This window comes from Trachemys scripta, chromosome 3 (assembly GCF_013100865.1).
Source record: "Trachemys scripta elegans isolate TJP31775 chromosome 3, CAS_Tse_1.0, whole genome shotgun sequence".
Lineage (NCBI taxonomy): Eukaryota > Metazoa > Chordata > Testudines > Emydidae > Trachemys > Trachemys scripta.
In genome coordinates, this window is record NC_048300.1 from 20726172 (window position 1) to 20746594 (window position 20423).

The 20423-nt window shown below is 38.1% G+C and overlaps 1 protein-coding gene across 6 annotated transcripts in view; it reads right to left on the minus strand.

Annotated features, from left to right (window-relative positions):
- Window positions 1-20211, minus strand: part of KIAA1841 (KIAA1841 ortholog) — a 42897-nt gene extending 22686 nt beyond the window's left edge. For 2 of the 6 annotated variants that reach the window (XM_034764268.1, XM_034764271.1), the window contains exons 1-6: window positions 19838-20042; window positions 14885-15051; window positions 10039-10225; window positions 8580-8673; window positions 3024-3262; window positions 1052-1110 (exon numbers count right to left, since the gene is read on the minus strand). In XM_034764268.1, the coding sequence (XP_034620159.1) occupies window positions 1052-1110; window positions 3024-3262; window positions 8580-8673; window positions 10039-10225; window positions 14885-15034 (729 nt within the window). In that variant the 5' untranslated portion in view covers window positions 15035-15051; window positions 19838-20042. Of the gene's footprint in view, window positions 1-1051; window positions 1111-3023; window positions 3263-8579; window positions 8674-10038; window positions 10226-14884; window positions 15052-19837; window positions 20043-20115 lie in introns of those variants that run through there. The other 4 variants (XM_034764270.1, XM_034764272.1, XM_034764273.1 and 1 more) reach the window with 4 other exon arrangements.
- Between the last annotated feature and the right edge of the window lie 212 nt (window positions 20212-20423).

Below are 20423 nucleotides of genomic sequence, written 5' to 3' on the forward strand. Positions count from 1 at the left end.
AAGATAAGCTCTTTATATGAATTAAGCTAGTATCTTACAGCTCTTATATGAATTAAGTACTAGATTATGGAAGTGAAAACTCAAGGTAAAACTGCATATCTACACAAAAAATATCATTAAGCAATCTTTTTTTCTCATTATATGCACACATCTCCAATTAAAGTAAATGGGCCTTAAATATGCTGACTGATGGAGAACTGCACTCCAGAGAGAAGTGGCACTTAGTATAAAACAGTGGTTCTCAACCAGAGGTATGTGTACTCCGGGGGTATGCAGAGGTCTTCCAGTGGGTACATCAACTCATCTATATATTTGCCTAGTTGTACAACAGGCTACAGAAAAAGGACTAGTGAAGTCATTACAAACTGAAATTTCATATGATGAAATGTTTATACTGCTCAATATGCTATATTACTGAAATGTAAGTACAATATTTATAGGCCAATTGATTTATTTTATTATATGGTAAAAATAAGAAAGTAAGCAATTTTTCAATAATAGTGTGCTGTGACACTTGTGTTTTTATGTCTGATTTTGTAAGCAACCAGTTTTTAAGTGAGGTGAAACTTGGGGGTACACAAGACAAATCAGACTCGTGAAAGGAGCACAGTAGTCTGGAAAGGTTGAGAGCCACTGGTGTAAAACACTGAAAATGTGGAGACTTTATATTTCCTTTAAGATAGTAGTCAAAAGTCAGATGCTGCCATTAACTCACACAGTGAAGTCAGCTATTATTTAGATTAATAAGTATTCATTTGGAGGTAGATACTGGCTCCCCTAATCACATTCAGTAGTACTTTACTATGCAAGCAGCCCCATTGAAATCAGTGAGACTGCAATTATCGAATTACTACTTTTCATGAGCAAGGTGGTAGAATCTGATCCTCAGATTGTAAACTCTTTGGGACATGAACTATTTTCCCTCTCTGTTTTATACAGCTGTAAGTACACTGTCAAAGCTTAGCAAATAAGCTACTAAGGTTTATGACAACCATTTGGTGGTAAACTGTGTTACTATGACATAGAATTTCTCATCTCTTGTTATACTCACTAAGGAATCCATCTTCAGAAACTCAGAAGAAATAAGAATCGAAATGACATTTCCTGGTTCTAAAAGAGAAACAGCAGAACAAGGTGAAAAGATTAAAATTAATTTATTCCTTTGATAAATTGAGACTACCCTAAGAGACTCAATGTCTCTTTAAAGGAGGATATTGTTTTACTAAACAAGTTTTTATCATTCCACTTTCAAACATGTGTCAAGCCTGATCATTGGAAACAGAATTTCTCCCATCTATACAGGCCCCATCTATACAGGCAATCCCCAGAAATAATCATTTTCTTAGTATAGACAGGTCCTTAGTTCCTGTCTATACATCAACTCAAACATAGTTAACCAGAGCATTTTAACTGATCAAACACTGTTCCAGCTAAGACACTTTTTAACAGTTTGGCTGGTCAGCACATGTGCTAGAGCTAGCTAATGTTATTTTGCTGGAGCAGGGCCTGATCCAGTGCCCATTCAGTGCTCCCAAATAGGAGTTTTTCAATTGATTTCAAGAGGATTTAGATCTGGACTGGACTGATTTAAATCTGCAAGCAGGAAACCTTAGTTTAAATCTATTTTAATAGTGTTTTATATTTACACTTTTAGGTTATTTTCCTAAAGATTGATTCTCATTAGTTGGTATACATTAAAATACAATAATTTGCAACTAAATATAGCCTATACACTAAATCTGCTATTTATTTTTGCTAACCAGGAGAATATCATGTATCTATGCACATTTATTTAAAAGCAATAATACAGTCTAACCTTTTACTGGATGACTATTTTTTTATTTGTAACTTGTCAAGCTTTATTTGGATGGAAATTCAAATAAATTAGAAATGCACAAAATACTAATTTATTTATTTAGTATTAAATATAACTGCCTTCAATGTGCTGGATACATAAGAAAAAAGTTCAAAACATGTTTTGGATTCAAACAAAGGAAGTAATATTTGTAGTTAGAGAACGGAAGTGACTGATCACTGTCGTTCAGGTTTTAGAAGTAGAAGAGTTTATCCTCACACCTAGTTTTTATTCATAGATTCAAAGAGGAAAACAAGCTTTCCTGCTTCAGCAACAAACATATACTGTTTAATATTTTTTGTATTTAATTTAAATGTTTGTAATAGATATTGTAATAAGTTTAGGCCTTAACTTAGGTTATCAATTTCAAATTTAATTTTAAAATAGTTTTTTAAAAATAAAAAGCCCATTTTTAAATTTAAATAAAAATATCCAATTTAAATATATTTCTGATTTTTTTTTAAATGTATTTTATTCCATCCTTGGATGGGCTTATCTAACCCATTTAAGCTACTTAAAGACTGTCTCATTGACTTTAATAGAAGTAGAATCTGACTCAAAATTAAGTACAAGGGTAAAATTTTGAAAGGACTTAAGCAATTTAGGGACCTCACAATGAGAGTCAATGGGATTCTGGCTCCTGTCTATGCCAGGCTCTTAAGTCACTTAAATGCTTTTCAAAGTTTTGTCCCGCGACTACCAAGACAATGATAGAATTGCTCCTTTATACCGCATTTACAATGAAGTTTTTAGGAAAGTCTCCAAATGTTGCTGTAACAACAGTGGGAATGTTACTGTAGATTGGCTACTTGTGCTTATCACAGTGAAATAATCCTGTTCAGAGTGGGCCTAGATTACCTTGGTAAAGATACCAGCTGTCAACATAGACTAGTACTTTCACCACTGTAACCACCAGAGGAATATTTCCCTAAAATTATAAGTAGCAGCAAGACCAGGGACTTTCTATAATGGCCAGGGAAACTGTTTTAGCACATTTCCAACAAACCAGTGTTTCTGGCCCCAGCAGACTGGGCCAAGGAGGTTGGACTTGAATTAAGGAGGGATATTATCTTCCAGACAATTTTGCACATATGCTTTTAGTCTGAAACACAGATCAGATAATGCAGATAATGAATCTGCAGCAAATGAACAATAGAATATTTTTTACCTAAAGCGGGTATTTCATACACTTCATATTCCTTAGTGTTCCTTTTAACATATCTTATCAACCAGTCAAAGATGTGAACGTCACAGTGAACTGAAATGTCCACCTCTTCCCAGCGCTGGGCATCCACAGACAGATACTCAGCAAAGTACTTCATTTCAGAAATCAAAAGATCTCGAGGACAAACAAAATCTTCCTTCAAATTTTTTGCTTCGTCACACACGTGGATCACCATATTTGGCCTTGATTTAAAAAAACAAACAAACAAACAAACAAAAAACAGAAAAAGGAAAGTTATTACAGCTTAGGACCAGAAACGAATAAGAAAGTCAATGTTGATTCACGGAGATTTTTACCCCCAAATTGCATGATTGGTCAGAACCCAGGTTTTCGTAACATTTTATCTTACAAGATAAACAAAACTTCACATTTAACTGCAGTGAGAAAGCTTCTATCTTCCCTCTCACCCCTGCATGTTATTCAATGGCATGCATCCCAGGGCACATAGCTTGATCAAAATCTTATTCACAGGAGAAACTGTAGATGCTAAGTCATACACTGGGACATTCACTGAGCTATATCATTGTTCACAGTCGATTTACTGTGAAGGGAGTTGGTGCACCGTAGATTCACATCCTGGCTTGCAGTGTAGACAAGACCTAAGAGAGTGGGAGTGAGGATTTCTGGGTGCTATTCCCAGGTTTGCCTCAGGCTCACTGTGTGATCTTGGCAAATTACTTAGGTTCTCTGTTCTACCTCATTTTATAAAAGTATAGCTCTATTTGCCTAGCTCACCAGGGTGCTGACATGGTTAATTAGTATGTGTGATTTTACAGCATCTTTCATCTGAAGAAGTTAAAATATTTTAGAGTGTATCAATATTATCTTCTTCCTAACAGGAGGTTCAAGTTCAGATTACATCAATAAAATATCCGCTTCCATGGAGACAGCATAACAAGTCATAGGTCTAAAATAAGTGCCCTTGACAAGTAGGTCTAAAAACTTTTGGAAATTAATATGCATTATATAATATAATATATATGTATAATACATAATTGAAATATCTAGCAAAAATATATAAAGGTATTCCAACTCATCACGGCAGGGATTTTTTTTTTTTTTTTTTAAAAGACCTACAGGTAAAAAACACAACACATTTAGAGAATTTAATTATTTTAGGCTAGTGACCCTTTCTCACAATAACGAGCAGTATTCACCTGGGAGTAAGTGTTCACTGTGACACAGAGGCTCCTAGGCAAAAAGTTTCCTGTTCTTCGCAAACAACTCTCACCTCAGACCTGACAAAACTCACTACACCAAACATGTCTTACAGGATATTTATTCATGAAGAGTAACATGTAACTCGTAACTTGTCAAGATTCATAATCATTGCAAGATGTATTTATAGGTAATATTTAAGAAATAACTTATTTATACCTAAAGTGTGCTTTATGGAGTTGGAGTAAAAATTAGTCACCTGAGAATAATGCATCTTGGCGATGACCCATTCAGGCAGAAGGGAGTTGCACGCGCATACCTGCCCCCTTCCCTCCCCACACTCTTTCAAACCCACCTCCCAACAAATACTTATGTTGTTGTTGTTACTTCTTGGTACATCCTGCAATGCACATATATTCTCTGTAATCGTATTCTTTCAAAGTGCTGTTATTTTAGTTTTTTGACTGGTCTATGCATTTCATAATTTTATTTCTCTCTTATGCTTAAGATTTAATTCTTTGAATAGCGAGTTCTAAAATTTCTAACCTTTCCTGGCTGGATCAATAGTGGTGCACATAAAATTCATTCTGCACATGGATGGAAAATATTACAGGGAACATTGTCACCCCACCCTGTTTAGCCTTGCTCAATTTCAAGACTTACAATGGAAAGCCATCAGAGACAACTGCAAACAATTGAAACATTGTAAAATAGGAACATTACAACAAGAGGAGTTCACCCTGTCTATTGTACTGAAACAATTTTTTGTTTCAGTACAATACAGAGGAGGGAAATGTTCTCTGGATCATTTCACTGAAGTTACCTCTTGAGGAACAATGTTTCTCATGGAAAACTGAATCTTGTGAAGCCAGTCAGCTCTGCAACAGACTGAATGTTGTGGGGAAAACCTACTTCATTAGCTAGGGAAAGGTAACTATTATTAAGTGTACATTCACATTTTATGATTTTGTTTCGCATTGTAACTAGGGATGTCAAGGGATTAAAAAAAATAATCGTGATTAATCACACTGTTAAACATTAATAGAATACAATTTAAATATTTTTAGATATTTTCTACATTTTCAAATATATTGATTTCAATTACAACACAGAATACAAAGTGTACAGTGCTCACTTTACATTTATTTTTGATTAAAAGTATTTGCACTGTAAAAGAAGTATTTTTCAATTCACCTAATAAAGTACTGTAGTGGAACCATTTTATCATGAAAGCTGAACTTACAAATGTAGAATTATGTACAAAAAAAAGTCGTTAAAAAAAATGTAAAATTTTAGAGGCTGCAAGTCCACTCAGTCCTACTTCTTGTCAGCCAATTGCTCAGACAAACAAGTTTGTTTACATTTGCAGGAGATAATGCTGCCCACTTCTCGTTTACGTCACCTGAAAGTGAGAACAGGCGTTCGCATGGCACTGTTGTAGCCAGCATTGCAAGATATTTATGTGCCAAATGCACTAAAAATTCACATGTCCCTTCATGCTTCAACCACCATTCTAGGAGACATGGGTCCATGCTGATGATGGGTTCTGTTCAATAACAATCCAAAGCAGTACGGACCGATGCATGTTCATTTTCATTATCTGAGTGAGATGCCACCAGCAGAAGGTTGTTTTTCTTTTTTGGTGGTTCGGGTTCTGTAGTTCTGCATCAGCGTGTTGCTCTTTTAAGATTTCTGTTTAGCATATCTTACAACGCCGGCTACAAAAGAGCCAAGCAAATGCCTGGTTCTCACTTTCTGGTGACATTGTAAATAAGAAGAGGGCAGCATTATCTCCTGTAAATGTAAACAAATTTGTTTGTTTCTTAGTGCTTGGCTGAAAAAGAAGTAGGACTGAGTGGACTTGTAGGCTCTGAAGTTTTATATTTTTTGTTTTTGAGTGCAGTTATGTAACAAAACAAAACAAAACTCTACATTTTTAAGTTACACTTTCACGATAAAGAGATTGCACTACAGTACTTGTAGGAGGTAAATTGAAAAATACTATTTCTTTTGTTTATAATATTTACAGTGCAAGTATTTATAATCAAACACACACTGATTTCAGTTACAACACAGAATACAATATATATGAAAATGAAGAAAAACATGCAAAATATTTTATAAATGTCAATTGGTATTCTATTGTTTAACAGTGAGATTAAAACTGCGATTAATCGCGATTAATTTTTTTAATCAATTTTTTAAAAAAAATTTTAATCAACGGCCCTAATTGTAAACATTTGTTTCCACTGTTCTCTCTTATTTCTAGTTAAATCTTTACTCATTCTTAAAAAGCTACTTTTGTTTTATTATAAGTATTCACAAGTGCTTGTGGTTTACAGTAAATCTGACAAACTGGGACACACTGCTCCTTTGGGGACAGAAAAATCAGAGATTTCTGTGAGTAACAAGTGTTGGGCTGGAGTAGACAGTTTCAGGGCTGGATATCATGGGAATGATTCAAAGGGACTCAGGACTGGAGTGCACCTATGGTGAAACTACAAGACGAAGATAGGGCTGACATAGCCCAGAGGAGAATGCCTGAGTGGCTGAAAGGCTGGTGGTATTGGGAGCTCTCTGACACCCAGCCAGGCACAGGAAAGACTCCCTCACTCTGAAGGCAGGGGGTAACAAGGTGACTCTCAGTCCCTGGTATCCTGAGAACTGTCACACTCACCACTGTGAATAAGGTGCTCAAAATCTGGCTCTTAATATTTATGTGGTAACAACTACATTATTGAAGTCATTATAGAGCAGGGGTGGCCAAACGTATTGACCCTCTGAGGCATATACAACAATCTTCAGAGGTCTGAGAGCCGGGCTTCAGCCCCACAGGAGGTGCCTGCTGAGGTTTGGGGCTTTGGCCGTGCTCCTGCTGAAGCCCCGAGCTCTGGCTGGCATGCCCCCTGGGACTGAAGCCACAAGACTGCCCTCCCTGCTGGGCAGAAGCCCCTATCCCACCATCCCACTGCAAGGCAGAGGTCCCCACTCTGGTAGGCAGAGAATGGGGGGTGGGAACTCCACGAGCCACAATTTAACTGCAATATAACTTGCAAGCCACGGTTTGGCCATCCCTCTTAAAGAGGGAAGATAAATTAGGAAGTTCATAGCTGCTTTCTCTGTGGCAGTGCATTAATTTACATAGGGAAAACTGCCTTCAAGCTTCAATTTGGGATAATAGAATTATTGAAAGTCTATGAAATCTGAATTTTCTTCAGTCTGTACTGTCTGCCTTAGGAACACAAGGTATACATTTCAATACACAACTGTCAGTGTAGTATATGAAGAGAAAGTGATCGATTGTATAATTCTCAACTAGGATGGCAATGACAAAATTCAATGACCTAGTTTTCATGAATGATAATCAAACACACTCTTTCAGAGAAACTAATCTCAAGACACACACACACAGGAATAACTATATCTACATATACAAAAGGTTTAGGTATGCTTTTTGGGTATTCTAAGTTATTTTCTATCTGCTGTAAGTCAACGTACTGATAATCAAAACAGTTGCGATCTACGAGTTAAACATTTATCAACATTTGCACTGTAAGAATTGAAATCTGGATCAGGGCCTTTAAAGTTAGTTGTACAACAGAACACTTACGCTTGTACTGAATTTTGAGCACACGAATAGTCCCACTGAAGTCAAGTGATAAGTTGGATGGGCCTTAGTTTATAGTCACAAATACTGTGGTTACGGTGTTGTACATTTGAGTTCCACTGACAGTTTGAAATGAGGTAGTGAGATGAAAGGTAATATTCTGCAAGCCATTTTTCCAAGTTTGAGATAAAGAGATATCTGTGGCGTATCATTCATCTTGCCATTAACAAAACAGTGAAAACCTGAAGTATAGGGTCTAATCCTTCTCCCACTGCACTCAATGGCAAACTTCATGAATTTGTTTGCATAAAGTGTTAGGCCGAACAGAGGCTAGTTTATGTTATTCAACTGTCTCGGCAATTTGGTTAATATTATAAATCACAAATAGGTCTTTCTCTACACTGAGAATTTTCAGCTATTTTCCCACCATTGGTGTAGCACCACTGCAGCTCCAAAAGTACTGACATTGGTGGAAGTGCTAGTGGACCATAGGAGCAGGTGTGTTCATGAACAATTGATTAGATTACATGATGGTGAAAACACCCATGACTGATTTCCACTAGCATTCCAACTGTTGCTAGCATGGATGGAGCTGCACAAATACTAACTGACAAATGGTGGGAAGTTGCTGAAAATTCTGTGTAGACACAGCCAGAAAGATGCACATCTGTAAAGAGCAGATTTCAGTTTCACTGATATTAGCTTTACTAGATAGCAAACAATCATCATCCTACCCTTGACTTTCATCAGCATTTTCTCCACCTTTATGTGCAGAATGTTTCTCAGCTTCTGAAGAACAGTTTCTTGTGGAAGCAACACTGGACCTTCCTTCAACATAATAAAAAGCAGCATTAGAATTTAAAGCTAAACTCAGGGTCTCATATACCATTTGTTAGTGTTGCAAGTGTGTTGCTCCCATTCTGAAGAGAAGTTGTCATGATTATAACTGTCACAGGCTTCTCGAACACCTGGTTTAAAGCAGCAATCTGGGTTAAGTTACAATGAAAAGGCAGCCAGGATTAGGTGTACAGCAGACAGTGAAGTCAAGGGTAATTGACCTTTACCTTCGATAAGCTTTCCTCACTAATGTGCAGCATGCAGTAGGGTGTGGATCCAAAGCCCACTGAAATCAATAAGAGTCTTTCCACTGACTTCAGTGGCTTTAGATCAGGTCTTGAGTGCCCCAGTATGCAGCCTTCCAGACGAATTTTCTTGTGGTGATGTAATGACCCATCAAATGTGAAAAAGCCTCTTAAACTTCTTGTAGAACTGCGGCTTTGAATGTAGAGACGTCGCCATCTTAAATAGTTAATGTAAAAGCCAGCCAAAGAACGCTTTGGCCCTCTCATACTGTCTCCTCCTGGCTTCACCATTACCACTACATATATTGGCACTTTTTGACACAGATTAGCATGAGATACTATTATCTCACCTCCATCATCTGGCTGGGTGAACAGAATGCTTTAAGCTGTTTTTTTCCCCTTGGTTCTTGAAGAGATTCCTGTGGACTGTGATGGATAGCTGCTCCCTTCCCCACCCCCCAACAGTCTCCCCTATGCAGAGTCTCCTATAAGTTGCAATTCTGTCACCCCCATTGTTTAACATGCAAGGCTACTAGAGGAGACTGATGGTACTTCAGTTCAAGTACCAAGAACAAGCAGCTGACACCAAGCTATACTTCTCATTCAGCATGGATACTATAGATCCTCTGATGCCCCTGAGCAAAGCAGGCACTTGAATTAAAGGTATTGGCTGGGAAAGAAGAGTGAAATCTAAGAAATCACCAAAACAACGTTCTACTGCTCCTATATTTTCTTTAGAGGATTTTCTAAATATCTTAAAGTCACAACTATTACCACCTCCAGCGATAAGTTTTGACATTAACATACCTGTGGCTACAAAACTGCCAAGAATGTGCCTGAAAGATTTAGTATAAAAATCAAGTACATCAATTTAAGCAGTTCAAAACTTACTGTCATTGTAACTACCTTTTAAAAAGCCACAAACTATAAAACATTTGTACTTGAAACACTAAATGGGTTGACTCAGTTGGAAATAACTTTATTTTAGTTTATGCAGCAGTATTTGTGGCAAATTTATTTGAAGATTACTAACTACTAATTCCGGAAATAGGTTTACCAGACAAAAGAAAAACAGTGGACATGACACTATAATCAAAGCCACAGAATTTACCAGTTATGGAAATTGAATTCTGCCCGATGGAAGGCTCTTGAAACTCCCCCTGTGTATCCAGCAGAGAGGATTTGATGTATGTAGCTAGGGTTTCAACAGGACTCCCACCAGTAGCCATTAATGGATTGTACTGGTTGTCAACAGGTGAACTTCCACTGCTTTTCAGTTCATCAAACCTTTTTGCACACTGTCAAGAGATAAAATGATGGGAATATGAAGCAGATAACGGAAACTATATCACTTTAAAGGCTGGTACTGTTTCCTGTTAATAGTTTCTGCAAATTGATTGATACATCATAGTTAAAAAATTATTAAAGCAAATGTTAAAATTATATCATATACAGGTTAAGGAAAGAGTGTCTGTGCATCTGGGTGTAGTGCTTAGATTATCCAAAAGTACAAGGTTTGGTTTAAAAGTCATAAAATACATATACCAACTCCTTCTATATGGTCAGCATTGAAGTTCTGAATTGAAACCGAACCAACTAAGAACCTTCACACTTAATATTGATTAAACCACATGGTAACTCACTCTGCAATACCTAAGAAGTGCAGACTATCCATGCAATATGTAAAATTTACCAGTTTCAAGACCCCACCAACATTCACACAAATTAAAGGATGGAGTTTCTGACTTAATCCTCAATTTCCCTCTCTTTACAGTTTAAGTTTATCCTTAAAAGGGCAGTTAGATTTTTTTTAAACCTAGCTCCTTTACCTATGATGTTTAATACCTTAAATTACTCAAAGTAGAAATGTCTGTAAAATAAGAACGTAAGAAATTAAGAATGGCCATACTGGGTCAGACCAATGGTCCAGCTAGCCCGGTATCCTGTCTTCTGACAGTGACTAGTGCCAGATGCTTCAGAGGAAATGAACAGAAGAGGGCAATTTCGAGTGATCCATCCTCTGTTGTCCGGTCCCAGCTTCTGGCAGTTGGAGGTTTAAGACATCTGAAGCATGGGGTTGCGTTCCTGACCATCTTGGCTAATAACCACTGATAGACCCATCTTCCATTAATTTAATTCAATTATTTTTTGAACCCAGTTATACCTTTGACCTTCACAACATCCCATGGTAACAAATTCCACAGATTGACTGTGCATTGTGTGAAGTGCTTCCTTTTGTTTATTTTAAACCTGCTGCTTATTAATTTAATCAGGTGACCCTTAGCTCTTCTTATGTAAAGAGGTAAATAATACTTCCCTATTCATTTTCTCCACATCACTCATGATTTTATAGACTTCTATCATATCTCCCCTTAGTCATCCCTTTCTAAGATGAACTGTCCTAGTCTTTTTAATCTCTCCTCATATGACAGTTCATTCCATACCCCTAATCATTTCTGTTGCTTTTTTTTTTAATCTCTTCTAATTCGAATATATCTTTTTTTAGCGATGGGGCTATCAGAGCTGCTTGCAGTATTCAAGGTATGGGTGTACCATATAAATGCCAGTATGATATTTTCTCTCTTATTATTTATCACTTTCCTAATGGCTCCCAACATTGTTAGCTTTTTTTGACTGATGCTGCTGAGTGGATGTTGTCAGAAAAAAACATCCATGATGACTCCAAGATCCCTTTATTGAGTGGTAATAGCAAATTTGGACCCCATTATTTTGCTATATAGTTGGGATTATTTTTTCCTATGTGCATTACTCTTCACTTAACATTGAATTTCATCTGCCATTTTGTTAACCAGTCACCTGGTTTAGAGAGATCACTTTGTAACTCTTCACAGTCAGCTTTGGAATTTTGTATCCTCTGCAAATTTTGCCACCTCATTGTTCACCCCCTTTTCCAAATAATTTATTAATATGTTCAACAGCACAGGTCCCAGGACAGACCCTTGGGTAACCACTATATTTCTCTCTCTCCATTGTAAAAAACTAACTATTTATTCCTACCCCTTTGTTTCATATTTTTTAACTAGTTACTGATCCAGGAGAGGACGTTCTCTCTCATCCCATGACTGCTTAGTTTGCTTAAAAGCTTCTGGTGTGGGATCTTGTCAAAGACTTTCTGAAAGTCCAACTACATTGTATTGACCGGATCTCCCTACTCCACATGCTTGTTGATAACTTCAAAGAATTCTAACAGAAGGGAAATCATGTCTTACCATTTACAAAAGCCACATTGACTCTTCCCCAACATAGCGAGTTTTTCTACGTGTCTGATAACTTTAACTTCCCATTTGCACAATTATTGTTCCTTTACTTTAAGGACTTTGCTCAGATTGGAAAATTTCACTTTATTTCTATTTAGTTTCCCTTTCTTGTTTTCATTACTCCTGGGGGAATTCTGTGCCAAAAAATTAAAAATTCTACAAAATTCTGCATATTTTGTCAAAATAACCCAATATAAACACGCCACTTTCAATTATTTTGATAATTTATTTCAAAATACCTGTCAGCAACTATGTCTAACAATACAGACAAAAAAAGATTCAGGAAATATTTTTTGACAAATAGACTCCTTATTAGACATATTATTACAGAACTCTGAGTAATAATTCATTTAAACTACAATACAGAAATGTATTTTTCGCACTCCTCATAAGCAGTACAAAGACTTGGGGGAGTCAGGTGTAATGGAGGAGCTGAGGAAGAGGGAAGGAGTATGGGTGTGCACATGGAGGGTTGTTGGATGAAGGAGGGGAGAAGTATGGAACAGGTTTTTTAGGGGGCAGGGAGCGATTCTTAGGGAGTCTCCACCATGCAGACCCTGTCTGACTCTTAGCCTCTCATTCAGTCAGGCATATCTGCCCCATCCCCATGTGTCCTTGCATCCACACTCAGCCACCCCTCTTCCTCCCATCCCCATGTGTCCCTGCACTCCCACTCAGCCCCTCCATCCCCATGTGTCCCTGTACCCTCTTCCCCGTCCCCATCTGTCCCTGCAACCCTACTCAGCCACCCTCTCCCCCATGTGGCCCTGAACCACCACCCTCCATCCCCATGTATCCCTACATTCCCACTCCCATTCAGCCCCTGCCTCACTCTGTCTCCTACACTAGCCCTTCTGAAACCCAGAGCGATCCCATGTGCCCCACGCTGTCTGTCCACCCATAGCCTGTGCCTCCTGACCTGGCCCCATGGGCAGGGCGCTGTGAGGAAGGCAGCCTCTTCTCTTCCCTATCTGCAGCTGGGGCTGGCCTGGGAATGGCTGCTCTCTGTTCTGGCCCCTGGTGGGCAAAAGGCATAACCGCAGCACCTTTCTGGTAGAATGTATTTTCTGCAGAAAAAAAATTCTGCACAGCATAATGAATTCTGCACATGCACAGCAGCTCAGAATTCTCCCAGGAGTATATCTTCATGCAGTAGTGAAGAGGCTAATGTTGAAATATTTGGGTTACCAAAAGTGCAGGAGAAAGTTAAAATGCAAACCAGAACAATATTAGGCTTTTAAAAATTTAATTTTTGTGTACAAACAGACTTAAAGGCCTCACTTATTAGATACAGATTTCAATGTAAATTAAAGGCCTTAATGCTTCAAACAACTACACACGAGAGTAACTTTACATATACGAATAGTTCCATTAAACTGAATGGGACAATTCACAAGGGAGTTTGAGAGAATATATTTTAACTCTGCCAAAGTCTATTGGATTAAATGGTCACTTGAGATCATAGGGCTAAATTCACCACGGCAACTCTAACAGCCTTCTATAGAGGCTCTGCATATCCTAAAGCAGAGTAACCACTTTTCTACTAACTCAGTTGAGAAAAGAGGTCAATAAAACATACAGGGGATTAATTTACTTATAATAGAAAGCATTGTATCAGCTGAAAAATTAAGTGACAGCATCCACAACTATGAATCTCTACTAAACACTATCAGCTTGTAGGACAATAAAATTCCACATTAAAAAAAATGATTGACTGGAGTTGAAGCTTATGTTTTAAATACAACATTATAGTGATGTCCATGAACAATGTTATAAATTAAGTGTGAGTTGCCACATTCAATTACAGAGTTTACAACAAGATATCTGTTTACTTGTTATTGTGAGTCACAAAGAAACAAAACTGCCTGGAATTTCACAACAAATTTTGGTCCTGGACTCAAAAGTATTTTGTTTGTCTTTTTTAAATGAAATCACACAAAAATGAGAGTTGAATGATGAAGCAGTCAAGATAAAATAAATCATCCAGGTGTTTCCTTTAAAATATGTGCGCTAAGCAAAATTTGAAATCCAAGAGTTTACAGAAAAATTTAAACAGTTAGGGCCTGATCCTAGAGATGCTGAGTGCTCCTAACTCCCACTGAAGTAGGAAGTACTCTGACTTGAAGGATCAATCTAGCTGTCCTTCCCCCTCTTTAAATATCTGTTGAAAATTGGAGCTTTGTTATTTCCAATTGAAAAGTATATCTGATCATATGCTAACACCATCTACCTCGGGAAAATCATAATGTTTGCTGAGAAGTATACCATAAAGTGTTGGGGGGGGGAGTGGGGGAGAGGGATATGAAGTATGTATGTGCCTTCCATGTCATAAGGCTGTATTTTACAGTGTAATCTGAAAGCTTCTTGAAACTATTACAGACTCTTTCTTTTCACTTCACTTGTTCTTTTGACTAATTCCCAGTAATACTGCCTTAGGCTATAAGATGCATATTCTGCATTCAAGTTATGAATTTTGTTTACTTCGTATCTTGAATGTGGAGGTTTTGTAACACCTTCCTATTTGCATTTTTAACATACTGCTTAACTCTTTCAGGTCCTTTAAGTTCAAGTAACTTTACAAAACCATTCCCCCACCCTTCCAGCCGCCCTTCTGATAAAAGTGTAGTTCTCTTGATAAAGCACTGTTTAAACAGACATACTGATGGTTAATAAAGTTACCTCTTTGGATGTAAATCCTGGAACCAGCCTTGCCACACTGTCCCAGTTGATAGGCTGAGGGACACCGATTAAAGAGTACAGGATCATGTCCAAAACCATTTGATTATTATCATATGGAAAGTTATTGTTTTCTGAGTATCCTCGACTCATCTTTTGGCACTAAAAAGCTAGAGAGGCAAATGTAAATATGTATACATAAAGATCCATAAAGTTTAATACTGCTCATGTTTCACAGCAGCAATAATTACATGATCAGTTAAAGTACAATACATATTAATGGCAACACTACTATTACTATACGAAGTCAAGTACTAATACTACTACTTTTTGAATGGAATCTGGGTCAAATAGACATCTATGCAGCCCAGATTCCATTAAAAAAGGCACAATTGCAAAATAGTTTGTTTCAGTACCAACTGGCTTTTATCCTGATCAATACCGTAAGTAGTTCTATCATAAAAAAAACCCCCAAAGATTCAGCTTCATTTAGGGTTAAAAAGAAGAACACTAATGAAACTACAGCAGGCTTTGTTTTAGAAGTGGCAATTTTTAGAAATGTTAAGGCATTTGATAAAAAGACAACAGAAGTTATTCTGAAGAGACCAAGATGAGTCATACTATAGTTTGACATCTAAATCTAAAAGGAGAAAACTATTCCTCAATACGGAACATGCAGTGTTATGAATCATCTCCTCTTCCTTGAAGCATGAAGGAGTGAGTAGGTCAAATAGGAGACAATTCAGAAAAAAATCAGCAAGATAGTGGGTACCATTAATGCTTATTACAGGTTACAGGGAGTTCAGCTGGGTTTTTTAAAAAATTATAAACCTGACAAAAGTAATATAATGTTATTAGGAAGAAATTCAGACACTGATTTTTCTAATTGGGTAGTAAATAGGAAAGACAGGAATCGGGACTTCAAACACTACAGTATAACCCACCAGCCACAGTGTGTCAGTATAACAGCTACTGTATAAAAAGTAGAGAAAATAGTCTTTTTTTAATTGAAGGTGTAAATACGAATGAGTAGCCTATTCTAGTGATATACAATTACTTATTTCAGCACATGCTTTGGCCATGGAAAGTAAATAAAGGTAAGCTTATGTAGAGGAAGTAGCTATTAAAGTAGACTTTCCAGCACTTAAAGTGGAAATACTAGCAACTGACGGGATCCACAAAGTGGAGATTAATAAGAAAGAAAGAAAACTGGACAAAACTTGCATGATGTGCAGTAGTTTCAAACAATACTAAACTCATCCAGTTAAAAACTTAGTAAATAAGTGCTTTACGGTCCAATCATATGCTTATAGGATAGGCCCAGTTTTTTCAGAATCTCCATTAATTCTGCACGTCCAATCTAATGTATCTACAACCTGACTTTTCAGATGTTCTGGAGCACCCACAGCTCTAAAGTCAATGGGAGCTGCAGCAACTCTGAAAATCAGGTCCTATGGGTTTCAAGTTGAGCATCGAGGAACTGAGGCATACAATTCAATTAGTGAACAATTTTGAAAAATGTTGGCCTTAATTATTATGGTTGCCAATTTTGGTAACTTTTGATTCTTCTATACCACCGCCTCCTGCAAGTGGTACCCCAAGTTGTAAGTATATTCAAAAGGAGCATGGTGGTGGAAAGAGTTTAGAACTAAGATTTTCAAATGCGACTAATAATTTCAGGTGCCCAACTGAGATACCTTAGGAGGGTCCAATTTACAGGAAGTGTTGGTCACCCACTCTCTGAAAATCAGGTCCTTTCAAGGTGCCTCAAATTGGGCACCTAAAAATTGAGGCACTCAAAATCATTACTCAGATCTGAAAATCTTAATTTTGGGGTATAAATAATATGGCAATGGGAGGAGAGAAGATAGCCAAGAGCTATGACTATGGAGAATCCTCAGAAGGCTGCAGTTGGATGTAGTCTCAATGGACTTACTTGCTACAGGGAAAGTCCTCTAAGAGTTGCTTCCTTTACCCACACACTCATTTTTCTAATAGCTAGAAGAGGCTTTCTTAAAAGTTTGTGCTGCAGTAGTAGGGAGCCCATTGATTTCATTTCAGAGTATATAAGCAATAAGGCATAACATTTTGCCAGAAATTTGAACTGGTAAAAAACAAAAACAAAAACCTCCCAACATGTAAGGAAGGAAGTGTTTATGTTGTGGGGAAAAGCATCTGAATTTGTAGAAAATATTTGGAAAAAGAAATAAACGAATAATTATCTTAGTTTCAGAATATTCATCAAAAGAAAATTTAGAGGGAAAGTTATTTTTGGTTTCAAGGTAGCTTTGTTTGAGGAAAAAACAGGAAGTCATATAGTTTTTTCTTTGAAATGTAGCAAGAAGTCCCAAATTAACAGCAATGGAAAATATTTTGCTAAAGAGCAGATGTTCCCTATCAGCAATGGCTGTCAAAACTTTCCTATGCAGGACTGTCAGTGTGTTTCAGCGCTGTTCCGGAATTGTGACCTTTAGGAATAAAAGTAGTTCAATTTCCATGTCCATTCAATATCTGGCGTTCATTCTCCGAAATACTATCAAAAGCGTCAACTGTGATGATTTTTTTTTTATTATTCAGACCTCTCTCCATTAGTGAATGGACAGAAACCAACAGTTTCACATGGGCCATTGAATATTGCATAAGAAATTACCAAAAAGAGATGACCAAGGCCAAATCTGAACCAATGACATAGGTGAAAGGTTATTACATATTGAGCCTGTCTCCTGTGCTATCCAGTCTACCCTTAACTGGCAGTTAAAAAAAAAAAAGTCTGAATGCCAGCAGGGTAAAGGTGCAGGAACAAGATTTATTCTCTACAAAATCAAAATGTAAGTATCGCTTATGGTTAGGCTTAATAAAAATACAATCACTATTGATATTGATAGCCTATAAAGGTTATTCCTATTGTATAAATATACTGTATATTCAGGTGCAGAGATAGAGGAACAGTAGTTATTCTCATTTGCAAGAGTTCTAAAATTTAAAGGAAACAAAACCACAATGGGTTATAGTAGTCTTAACATTTTACTAATAATAACTGTGAAGCAACTCAACAGTGCAATTATGACAGGTACTCCAAGAGGCAGTGACATTTCTTGAGAGGCATGAAGGTTTTATTTATCAAGTATGCACTTTTCTATTTTAGTGTCAACTGGAGCCTAGATTTGGCTATCCTTGCAAATACCCTAGATGAGGACCTGTTTTGGTCATAAAATGACTAGGAATGGGATTTCAGTCTTAGCCACAAACTAAACACAGGTTAAACAGCGTAACCAATAACAATGAGTCAGTGTCAGAATTAGAACAGTTCCCAATCCTGGATGGATTAGATCAACCCCTCAGCTCTAATTTCTTTCTTTCATATACGACACTGACATGTGCTGCCCTATGGGAAGTATCTACTCCCAAAAGCATACCATACGGTCAAATAAATATAGCTACTTAAATCTGCATGTGCAATGATCAAAATACAAACAACTACTGCTATTTGAATTAAATGCTCATTCTGATCATATACATAGAGCTGTGCCATGAATGGATCATCATACAGGCAAATGAATGAGCTTGGATATTGAATGCATGTAGTAGGATATTAAATCTCAGTATTTACTTTCTATTTTGGAATTAGCACACATTGTGCTTGCTATAGTGGGTTCTCTAACACTGTTCTACTGTTGTATAATAAATCTTGTAAAAGCCATAGCTAGCATGTTCAAGACTACTTCCTTTTGCAGCAATGGTACGCACTTTAAGAGATGCAACATGGACAAAGCCTATAATAAGTAACACCACTCTCTAGAGATGACACTGCATCTTTGTGTTCTGCACAGTCTACACTACTGCAAGTGAAGCTCATCTTAAAAAAACCCAATGCCATGAATAAGGTAAGTGAGACATAACAGCTATGGGTGTGGCACAAATTAAAAAAGTTTTAAAACCACTTGGACTAGTACATTAAATACATATAGAAAGAAGGCAACTTCATAAAGGTATCTTTATCAAAAACATGGGGTTCCAAATTAAACAATACTAACAAAATCCCCTATCTTTTTTTTACTTAGTGTTTCATTTGTTTCACAATATAAATGGGGAAAAAAAGTGTCAGTACAAGGAATAGCACGTTTACTTACAGTTAGGGAAATGTGGAGAATTGTGTAAGACTAAAATTTAAAAAAATATATGCAGACAAATCCTTGGTATGGAAAGAAGACAAAGCACAATTCTAGGACTGGGCTTTAACCATTTCCATGCAAAGAATTTACTAGAGTTGAACAGGATTTTATTTTTCTTTCCTTTTTTTTTGGGGGGGGGGGGGGAAAAAAGGGGTTTTGTTTTTTTTTTTTGTATACTATATGTTTAATTAGGAAGTATTAACACATTTAAAAATCCTTGCCATGTAAATATCAGAATCAATAATAATTAAAAATCAATCTGTTGTTTAAAGAGACACTCCTCATCAGATTTCTCTATTTAACAGGGTGTTACCATATTACAGTGTGAGCATCCTTATAACACCTATGACATGCCATTTCTAATATTTTATTAAGTCGAGTGACATTTCTGATTACACATATTTAACAGACCAGGCATGTCTATGAAATGTTAGTATTCAAAAAAAAATTGGGCAGGTGGGCTGGGTTTTTGTTTGTTTGTTTTGGCAGGTGAAGGTACTTTCTGAGTACTGAATAAAAGATAATAAAATATCTAAGTATTTATTTGTCCTCCATCTATTTGTCTGGGTACAAAATTAGTGTGTTAGTTTTACCATAATCACCCCACCTGCCAGGGGCCCCGTCCATGGAAGCAGGGACCCCAAGACTGATGAACCACACCCCGAATGGTGGGGTTCGCTCAGCAGTGCCCAGAAGGTCGCCTGGAGAACGAGGCGGGTGCTCAGCGCCTCCTGCCCAGAAGGAAAGAGAAGCTGAAAGGAGGGAGAGGCTGCGAGTCGGTTACCTGGGGCCCGACCCGGGCGGCAGCAGGGGGATGCGGACCTCTGGGTTTGAAGCCACCGAGGAGCTTGGCGAGCCCCAGCGCCGCGCTAGGGTAGGATGGAGGGAACCAAGAAGGCGCTTCCTGGGGGAGGCAAGAATCCAGACAGAGCGTTACCGCAACTCAGCCACAGACTCAGCGTCTCCCCCGACCTCGCCCTCGCCCAGACACCGCCTGCCACAGTCCGCCCACATGCCCGCCACCATCTCCCAGCCCCTCCCCCCGCGCTGGGAGCCACTGACCGCGCAGAGGCCACTCACCGACCCACCCCACCAGCCACGCCCGGGACACTGGCAGCCCCCGCCTCTGACAGAAGAGAGCCAATGGGGGCGCGAAGCGCGGCCTTCCCGAGAGAGGCGGGCCTTGGCGTGCTGTGTCACGGGGTCGAGTCTCCGCCTCCTTCCCCAGCCTTGTCGCAGTGCAGCGGCTCCTCCCTACCCCCAGCATCTGGTCTCCTAGCAACGAGCCGCGCAAAGCGCCCTCGGGCTGGGAGCCGCCGTCTCAGGCAGGTGGACGAGAAAGGCGGGGCTGGTCCTTTCCCCACCCAGGG